We start from the raw sequence: 10,747 nt of genomic DNA, 5'->3' as shown, positions 1-10,747 counted from the left end.
TTTCATTAATCAAATTCAATGTAGTGAAATCATTTAATTTCCTCTCTGTGAGTCTAATTTATATCCCTTCTCCATCCAGAAAGGACTTTGAAAAAGCTCCAAAAATGAGTATCTTGGAAAATACCCAGGATTTAGGAATAATAATGTATCAGAGAAACAAAAAGGGCTGAAGGCAAATGGAGGAAATATTTTCTCAAAGCAGACAATGAATTGCTCATCATTTTTTGTCCAAGGCAAGAAGCAACTTCTCAGCAAAGCAGCCTCTAGCCAGAAAAAAAGTGCATTGGCACCTAAGGGACTCAGATGCCTCCGATTCAGCCCTTCATTCACAGAAGCTCACAAAAGCCATTATTTTAGCTGCAAATGTGCTCAAATTCTCATTAATGTGTTCTGGACACTGCTGGTTTCTCAGTGTTTGCCTCTGGTCAGCTGCTTCTGTAGTTTCCTGCTAAGTGGTGATGGGCTGGGTCAGGTGTATGAAAGGCACTGGGTCTTGGTTGATGAATATGCCAAGAGGAGCGCAGGAGCATGTGTGAGATGTGGCGTGCTCAAGTCCTCACTGTCGATTGGAAGCAGGAGGCTGTGCTACTCCCAGTGTGTGCGTGCCCCTGCACTAGCTGTCAGACATACGAACCTACTTCAAGAAGTTCATGGAAAGATTAGTATTATCTTCTAATTCTATTTTTCGATGAACATTTTGAAGTACCCTTGTATAGGGCACAAAAATTTGAAGACTTTCCATAAAACCCTTCTACTGTAATGGTCACTTATCCAGGTTTGGCTATGTGATTTGTGGGGACCATTGCAAAGTGAAAATACGGTCCCCTTATTAAAAAACCAGGGAAAAGTGTCACTGAAGGTGTTAAACTGTAAGCCTTTCTCATTTTTTCGTAGTCTTTCTCCTGATTTTCATGATATTGTGAAGCGGCTCTTTAGTGTTGGTCTAAGTAAAGAAAAATTAAAATTTTTAATTATTATGAATTCTACCATTTATATTGTTCAATGCCAGTTTTAATGCAGATATAAAAGCATTGAACTCATATGTGGAATCACCAAAATGACACAATTCATGTCTTTTAGCTCATACTTGCATGGAAGCATTTCATTCTCACCAGAATGGAAGTTCTGTGAACACCTGCACAACTGTGTTTATGTCATTCCCTGACATAATCACATGTACAACACTCTATGCCTTTGGCTTGGTGATACTGAGGAAGGACTGGAAGGAAAGGCACTTCTGTATCGCCCTGTCCTTCCCTCTATGCCATCATTTCAGCATAAGTGAGTGGCTGTCACAGGTAGTGACATGACTAAGAGGGATGGGGTAGGGCTGCTTGGTCGTCCGTGTTGCTCAGATGCCATTGCCACCTTCTGCATTTGAAGAGTCTGGCTCCAGTGGAGAGTGTGGCCTCTGGGCTATCTGCATTTCTGCTGTCTGGATCTTAGAGACAGTACATTCATCTTGTAGTCACTGTGCATCTTGCTGAACTCCATGCATTGTAGGTTCACCCAGGTTCTGTGACTGAGGGACAACTCATGCCAATAGGGTGGCAAGGAGATTGGTGAACACACATTGCACGTGCCTCGTCTGCCCACATGTGTGCTCCGTGGTCCCGGCGGACTTCACTCACAAACCACAAGTCCAAAGATAACATTATTAAAAGTTTCAAGATGGCGATACCAAAAGCATAGACCCACACACAAAAAAAGTCATGAATTGGACTTTATTAAAATTAAAACCTTGTGTGCATCAAAGGGTGCTATCAACAGGCTGTGAAGGCAGCCCACCTACAACATGGAGAAACCTCAAGGACATTGTGCTAAGTGACATAAGCCAGACACAGAAGGACGAATGTTGTTGGACTCCACTTACGTAAAGTACCTGGAATTGTCAAACTCACAGAGAGGGAGAGGATAGTTAGAGGCTGGGAGGAGGAGCTGGGAGGAGGGGGAATGGGGAATTATCGTTTAATGGGTGCAGCGTTTCCATTCGGGAAGATGAAAAAGTTCTGTAGACGGTGGTGATGGTTGCACAACACTGTCCATGTGCTTAACTGTACACTTAAAAGTGGTTAAAATGGTGAATTTTATATCATGAATATTTTACCATGTAAAAAAAAAAATTCAAGACAGTGACATTAAACCAAGCGTGTGGCCCTTCTGAATGCAGGTCCCTGTACAAGTACACAAGCCTCACGCCTGTGACTCTGGTCCTGCACTTACTTGTATTTATAGAACATGAAATATAAACACCTGGGACAATGCTCAGTTCTAGGTTCTTCCACAAGATGGTGACATCCTTGAGTCTAGGGTGCATCATGTCTTATTCCTCATACTAGCTATGTGTTTGTTTAATGAAAACTCTAAGCTAAATCGGAGCTTATTCGTGCTTTTCTTCTTTTAAATCAACCTTATTAAGGTATAATCTACCTACATTAATAAATATTTATACATTAAAAAATGTATAGCTATTTTTGTTTTGACAAATACATACAGGTATGTAACCAGTGCCAGATCATGATGTAGGACATTTCCACCAACCCCCAAAATTCCCTGTGCCCTTTGCACTGTGTGCTCTCCCTAGCCCAGCCCCTGGATACCTGCTGATCTGTTCTCTGCTGCTACAGTGTTGCCTGTTCTGGAATAGTCCTATAACTGAGATCTGCAGTATGTAGTATTTCAGTTACAACTTTTAGCACCTTAATTAAATAGATGATGTTCTATTGAGACAGCAGAGGGGTGAGGGCTTGGGCTGATTCAGGTAAACTTGGATGTTTATCCACCTGTGCTGCTGAGTCATGCTGTGACTTTGCATGAACTCTTACCTTGTCTGACATCACTTGCTTTGTGTATAAGCTGGAGCAAATAACAAGAGGCTTGCCTCGTGCTGCTGAGGGATGGAGCAAGGCCATGACTGAGAAGCATTCAGGCAGCTGTCTTCTCAATAACACTTAGTTTTTTTCATATTAGTATTGATATTGTCATTAACAATAATATTAAGAATCACATTTCCTTGCCTTTAGGATGGGATTATAGCAGTACCCTCCTTCTAGAGTTGCCACAGAGATTATGTAATGCCCGTGAAGCATTTAGCACGTGTCTGGCATGCGGTAAACCCTCCCTAGCGTAGCTGTTATGATTTTTCTGTTACAAAATCATTAAGGACCAAATGTGCTATCGTTCAATAAGTAGGAGTCAGCACTTGCCCTAATCCTGAGAAGGTATAAAAGTCAACTATAAAAAGGGCTCCTTTTAGACTGCTTTCTAAAAAAATCACAAAAAGTAACTACCAGTGTAAAATGTATAAAATCTTAAGGCCTTTTCTCCACAGGCCCAGGCGAGAAGTTCCATGCAAACAGGCGAGACAAGGAACAGGAAACACCTTTGTCAAAAAAAGAAAAGCAACAGCAGTTGAGTTAAAAAGTCAGTGTTGAAGGAGCTATTGAATTCTTAGAACTTTCTGGGGTGTTCCAAAGTCAGGGTAACTTTAGCATATTTGATTTTGAAGTATTTCAGACTGTTCAGGACTCTCATTGAGGGAAAGCAGAAAGTGATGGTAAACAATTATGGAGAAAGAAATTTCCACATGGTACAAGAAATGGATTCAATTTCTACAATCATCAGCTCATATTTCAAATGAGAGAGAAAATGTTGCAAATGATAGAAAACATAATAGAACATGCTGAAAGGAATTCTTAAGGAATCAGGGGAAATCTGCCTCTTTGATATACAAAATAGTTCGGCTAAATTTGACTTTGTAACCGGGTAATTAACATGCCTATATTTCAGAGTTGTTTTCCCCCCATGCCTTATGTTTGCATGGAAATCTCCAGCCAAGTGCTTTGTCTTTGCTGCTTGTATTTATACCTGCAAACAGACCAGGGGATGCTGTCACCCTGGTGGGAAAATGAAGAGGGTACTCTCTGCGGACCACTTCTCATTAGACAGCCAGGGGAGTCTGTCCTCCTCCAGGTGTCTCGCAAGAGGAGGAAAGACTGAAATAATATATCCTCTTTACGTTCTGATTTGTCTCATTTTCAAACCAAAGCCCCACCAGACATCAGCCTTGAAAACAAAAGTGAAGGAGAAACAAGGAGAGACCGAGAGTTTGCAGGGCAGCACCCTCATTTAGATCCTAACAAGGGAACAATCCACCAGTTGCAATCAGATAAAGGGTATTATCTTGGTAATAAAAGACAATTGAGAATCTAAATGAAAAATCTAATGCTTTTCATGCTGATTTATTTTAGATTAGAAAAGTTAAACCAGATGTAAACATGAAGAGATGAAGCATGAAGAGGGAATCATGGTAGAGTGATAAATCTCAGTTTTGAGTTATTACAGGTGCAGGGTTGCATTAACCTGAAAATGCACTGTGGATCCATAAACTAGTCTGACGTTAATTATTGTTGCAGAATAGAGTTGAGAAGATTGAATACAAAGAGGCAATACCAGCGTAGATCAATCATGCATGTAAATTAGCAGTGGAGAGTGTCACACCATTCCCAAGAGAGGCTGTCATGACCAATCAGCAGTCTGACCCGGAACCACACACCCCACCTGCTGTCTGCCCTCTAGTGGGACCTCCTACCTCCCAGGAGAAGACATTGGGATGCCGAAGAGATACCACTATTTCCTTTGGACTCCAACAATGTCTGTCATTATCCTGAAGAGAAGACTCAGCCAAAAATCCACCCTTGGTATTTGACTCCTTGGGACGCAAGTAGACTTGAGATCTCTCCTCTGTTTTCTCTGTGAAACAAGCACATGTCCAGAGAGGCATCATTGGAGGGGTGGGGTACTGGCAGCAGTGCTCTGTGTAGACCTGGAAATTCTCAGCCATTTTCTCCCCTCTCTTCTTTCTTTGGGTGTATGAAGTTTCAGACCCTGTTTTGCTTCCCCAGTGCTTTACAAAGCTCAGGAATTATCTCTAACTGCCTCAACCACCCCTACACACACACACACACACACATTCTGCATGTGCATTCCAGTTAGAGAAGGGAAGATCCAAACTCTCGGGTGCAGGGGTTAAAAGTGGAAACATTTGAATCAGGCTGGGGCTGAATCCTGGTCCTGGCATCTAGTAGTTCTGTGACCTAGAACAAGTGACCTGATCTCTCAATACCCCAGTGTCCCTATCTATAAAGTGCAGGGGAATGCCTGTTTTAGGGGGTTGTTATGATGACTGGATGAGAGGATATATGGAAGATCCTAACCCAGGGGCTGGTGATGAGTGTTCATTAATCTGCAATCCTCCATCCCAGACTCTTGGGACCACGTGTGATTCAATGGGGTTTAAAAAAGATAACACTGCCCCACATCACCAGTGGGATCTGAGGTAGCACCATGTAATTAAGCTCTAATTAATAAAATGTATGAATATTTTCAAATAATGGAATAAATTATAAATATTAATGGACTAAATTAATACTGTAAATAGCCTTAGGTTAGTTCAGGTAAGGTTTTGCTGTCAGATTTGTTTGCTACAAATCCAGGGAGAAAAACTCTCGGGTTTCAGAGCTTTATGCATTTTAGAATTGCAGATAAGGAATTATGGATCCATAGTGAGTACTCAGATGTCTTAAAGGCAGAGTCAGGAAACAACAAAAATTGCAAAAACAGTAACATATCTGTTCATTACAGTCCAGCTATTATGGCAAGCCTTTGGGGAATCAAGTGAGAGAATGTGAAAGTTGTTTCATTGAGCATTTAATCTTACATACATGGAAGGTTCTTCCATTGCTGTACCTATGATGTTCTGTCAAAGCTTGCTAGAGCTCTCTTCCGCCACCAACGGAGTCCACAGGTCAATCTGATGTCGATGCTTCTGTTGCCCTAGCAGACACCAGGCTTGACCACAGGATGTCTTGTGGGGTGGTGCTGGCAGTGTGGACTCTGTGAGGTAGAGGGTGGTGTGGAGGGGGAAGGACCAGTGGACCAGGTCAGGAGGGCAGGTGTATGCGACAGAGCCACACTCTCTTGTTCCTGGACACTTAGGTTTCTTATTCTCTCTGGGCCTTAGTTATGTTGTCTAAAAAAAATCTTCAAGTCCTGGTCACCTCTCAGGAGCTTTGGAGAATCAAAATGTGGTCACGTGTATGAAAAGGCATTACACACTGGAGCATTCCATATGATTGTGAGGTGTCATGATTTTTACAATGTGCTTATTCCTAATCATGGTTTTCTGTTCCCAAGGAGTGGTCCCGCTTGCCTGGTCTCCAGTCTGGGATCCTTTACTTGCTTACTAGGTGTGTGGCTTTGGGCAAGTTACTTAACCTCCCTGTGCCTCAATTTGCACGTCTATAACATGGAAATAGTAATGATCATACCTCTCTCACAGAATTGTTGGAGGATTCCGTGAGGTAATTACTTTTGTGCACTGACAGCTCCTCGGTGACCCCAGACTTGAACCAGGCCCACGAGCCACTGGGAACGGAGGTGAAAAACAGGGCCTTAAATTTTCTCTCCCTTGTACGGCTCGGGTCAATTGCTGTTTGCGTTCACTAAATAGCACCCTCATGGCTTCAGAGAAGTGAAGGAGACAGTCTTGAAAGCACTGAGCCAGGAGTCTCGCTGATCACTCACTAAATAGCTCGGGGCTGATCAGGTCTCCCTCTGAGTAGTAAATAGTGAGAACTAGAGCACTTTCTTTCTTTTATCGGGGTGAGGATTTCTACTCATAGGAAGAGTGCGACATAAATCCCAGGCATTGCAGGCCATAGGCTGGTGTCCACTCCTTACCTCCTAACCTTGACCAGAAACTCTGCCCCTCCCTCCCTCCCCCTCGCCCATCCCTCCTTCCCCGCTTCCTCCCTCTCTCCCCCTCCCTTCTCTCCTTCCTTCCTTCCTCCCTCCCTTTCTCTCTCTTTTAATTCTTTTTCCCTTCCCTCTCCTTCCTTCCTTCCTTCCTCCCCTCCTCTCTGTCTCCTTCCCTCTCTCCCTCCTTGCCTCACCCCTTCCTTCCATCCCCCTGTCTTTTCTTCTGCAGGCATGCACTGTGCTTCTTAGTAGTCATCTCGACACTGGACACCAGAGATGTGCAGGTCAGCCCTGCCCAGAAAGTCTGGTCTCGTGGGGAGAGCGAGAGGCTGTTGTGGTCTTTGCAAGAGTTGTTAAGGTCTCCATGAAGGCAGTGGGAAGAAAGAGGCAGAGATGGGATGGAGAGAGATTTAGGAAAGGTCAGCAACAGGAGCTGTTGATAGAAGCCATCACTGGAGTCGGCAGCTAGGTGGCCGCTGGAGAGCCCAGGGACAGGAGGTTCAGGGCCGTGGGTCAGAGTGGCTCAGTCCAGATGGTGGCAAGCCGATGAGTGAGTGATGGATGAGGAGGCGGACAGAGAGTGGGCACCTCCTTCGGGGAGGTTTGCTGCAAGTGGGAGGGAAAAAAGGAGGAAGGCGACTGGTGTGTGTGAGAGGGAGCATTTTTTTTTTAAATTAAGAAAGAGTTGGATGTGGTTAGAGAGGTCGGAGAAGGCATGGTTGAAGACTGAGGAGAGAACAGGATCCTCGATGGTGCAACATCTCCGAGAAGGCAGGAGAGTGGATTCCAAAGGATGCTGTGCATGGATCCCTGGATATGAGGCTGTACTTGTATTCATTCATGCATTCATTCATTCATTCCTCCATCCTTTCTTTTCAACAAATATTGAGAGCCTACTATGTGTCCAACCCTATAACAGCAGCTAGGAAAATTGACAAGCAAGGCAAAAATACTTTCATTCTGGTCAGGATTATAATCGAGGAGAGAAACAGACATCAGTTGTCAGTTAACATCAATTTGTATCCATGTTATTTACAAACTGAGGCAAGTACTCTGAAGGAAAAGGAAGGCTTCTGTAAGAGGTTACAGATCAGAAACCTAACCTGGTTTTGAAGGTGGTGTCAGGAGAGACACTCACATAGGCAGTCCACATGAGCTTAGATCCGGAGGAGGAGCAGGGAAGCACGCAGGTGGAAGAGCATGTGCAAAGGTCCTGTGGTGGGTGAGAGTAGGCATGTTCAAGGTGATGAGAGAAACTCACACAGGGTGTGTAGCTGGAAGAAAGGCGCCCGGTGATGCCACAGAAACTTCCGGGGCGGACCACACAGGGCCTCTTGGTACTTTGTCCTAAGGGGAACAAAAAGTGTAGCTCTTCTGCACAATGGAATCACAAGGAGCAACCAGCAGAAAGCTGAGGCAAAGCCACGCCTTCCCAGGACCTTGCAGTTGGATTGAGACCTGTGGTCAGTTGATGAAAGAGTTTCCTGAATCACCCCGTCACTGGGAATTCTTGGATCAATAGTACCCAGAGCCTGTAGAGGATGGTTCCAGGCTTTAGAGAAGCCAGGCATTTGTACAGGGCTGTGGGGCCTAGTCAATTTGCCATCCTCTGTGAACTGCTGGGCTCAGAGGCAGAAATCGGCCTCAGTCCAAGCCAGCGCACTTCAGTGCTTGCTGTTCATGGTGGGGCGGGGGCTCTCGACTAACAGCTGCACAGTGTGCCAGAAACTTGCCAAGTGAAAATTAATTCTGTGTCGTCATATCCCATCCCAGGTTAATTAACTTGCTAGACTTGAGTCACATTTAAAAATATGCATAACAATCTTTCTTAAAAGAGCCATACAAGAAAAACCCAGGAGAGAAGCTTACAGTCTCTGCTTTGCCAGTTTCCCGTGCATCCTCCACCTCCCATTGGTCTGAAGCAACAGAGAGATCACTCACTGCTTCTGCTGGATGCAGGATTTAAATTATTTTCCAGCCCCAAGTTCAATGTTGTGGCACTTTTACTTCCTTCCTGAAATATTTTGTTTGTTATATGGTATTCCCTGTAACATGTCTATGCAAAAGTCTCAGAACAGGACTTACAGAAATACAAGGTAAGTATTGCCAGATTTAATCAAACACCAAATAATAAGAGTTCGTTTTGTGCTACTATAGCAGCATACCTGAGACTGTGTAATTTATAAAGAACAGAACGTTATTTCTCACAGTTCTGGAGGCTGGGAAGTCTAGGGGCAAGGCACCAGCATCTGGCAAGGGCCTTCTTGCTGTGTCCTCATGTGGTAGAAAGTGGAAGGACAAAGAAGGGAGGAACACTGTGTCCTCACATGGAAGAGGAGCTGAAGAGAGCAAGCCCACTCCCGCAAGCCCTTTCCATTGCAGCATTGACACCTCCCAATAGGCCCCCCTCCCAGGGCCGCTGCATCTGGGATTAAGTTTCCAACAACACATGAACTTTGAGGGACACAGTCAGACCATAGAATTTAATAATAACAACAACAGCAATATTCAGAACACACTGGCTAAAAGCTGTTTTGGGTCTGACTGGCCTGGTCTGAATCATGGCTCCATTGCACCCGAGCCGTGCTCTTGACCTGTTCCTGAACTGAAGCCTTAGCTTTCTCAGCTGCCACAGCAGGGCCAATAACAGCGTATCTTTCCTAGACTTGTGAGAACTCCATACGATGACGTGACTGTGTCCAGCACTGAGCGTAATGACTGGTGCGTGTGAAGTCTCTGTAACTGTCAGTGGTTCCTCTTCTTTGTGTGATTAATAATCATATTGCTGATAGGCAATGGCCAGTGTGGGACATCCAGGGAATGGCAGAAGTGGTGGTCACTGTGTAACTCTCCAGATCTCGGCCCAGGCCCCGGCCACGACCCACCCATTTTTTCTCTGTCACCATTGGGGAGGCCAGACTCCTCCTGGGGAGAAGAACTGTTTGGCTACAACTTCCCCTTGGCGCCCCCAGAACTGGTTGCCCAGATGCTGGGGATTGGAAGGGACCAAAAATGGGAACTGAAGACCAAAAATCTTAACTCGGCCTAGGGACTAGGACATTAACTGAGGTTCAGAGTTAGAGCCCAGCTTGAGGTCCGTGAATGGACTGCCCCTTCACATCATGCTAGGGTTACGACGAGACTATCAGAAGAGCTGTCCTTCAGCCCGGGGTAAGGTCGTAGGACATTCCAAGGGATGACAGGGATGGGGGCAGACCAGTAAGGAATGAGGTGCTCTGGGATCTTATCATAAATTAGAAATCAGAGCCCAAAGCCTCACCCACAGCAAGCTGCTTTCAGAATAGACTTAGAAAATAAACCTTCACTGTTTGCAGAGAAAGTCAGTCTAATAATCATACTTGCAGACAGAAGAATACTTTTGTTTATATCAATCTTATTTTCATTGGGTCTTGAAGGCTAATCTCTGAAATTCGATTGCTCATGGTTAATCAATTTATCAATATTTATCGAATGTCCAGTTTTAGCTCAACACCCATGCAGCACTGTGGTGGGATGAAAAAGGAATATTCGATGCGGTTCTGTGATCTAACAAAATCCACGGGAAAATCGATGTTGGCTGATTACAGTTTTCCTCCCCTCCTGCCTCCCTTCTCCATCCTTCCTTCTCAAGCGTTGAAAAATAATCCTGCCTTTTATTCATGGGCAGAGTTAGCCCAGGAGAAAATGGATGTAAGTATTCGTTACAATCTGTAGCTCTTTTGGGGGAGAGTGGAAAGATTCTAGGGATGTCCCTGACCTTAAAAAAAAAAAAAAGGACATTATTAAAAAGTGTATATCTGGCAAATAAAAACATAAAACTGGGAAAGGTTTCTGTTTATTTTCCAGATCCACAATCGACTCTTCTCATCCCCTAAAGATCACTCTGCCTGGGGAAGACATGCGAGTGTTTCAAACGCAGGTAACGAGGCGGGATCTGCCCGTGCCCCTTCGAGCCTTTATTTTCTCTCTCTCTCTCCTTCATTTTTAT

At 44.5% G+C, this 10,747-nt stretch overlaps 1 protein-coding gene across 1 annotated transcript in view; it reads left to right on the top strand.

The window, feature by feature from the left end:
• The window catches only part of C7H10orf90 (chromosome 7 C10orf90 homolog), a 223,576-nt gene that overhangs the window by 10,977 nt on the left and 201,852 nt on the right, over positions 1–10,747 (top strand). Inside the window, 1 exon segment of the mRNA XM_063103500.1 lies at positions 10,606–10,678. Within this exon segment, the coding sequence (XP_062959570.1) occupies positions 10,606–10,678 (73 nt within the window).

This window comes from Cynocephalus volans, chromosome 7 (genome assembly GCF_027409185.1).
Source record: "Cynocephalus volans isolate mCynVol1 chromosome 7, mCynVol1.pri, whole genome shotgun sequence".
Lineage (NCBI taxonomy): Eukaryota > Metazoa > Chordata > Mammalia > Dermoptera > Cynocephalidae > Cynocephalus > Cynocephalus volans.
This window is presented reverse-complemented; position numbering and strand designations above follow the sequence as displayed.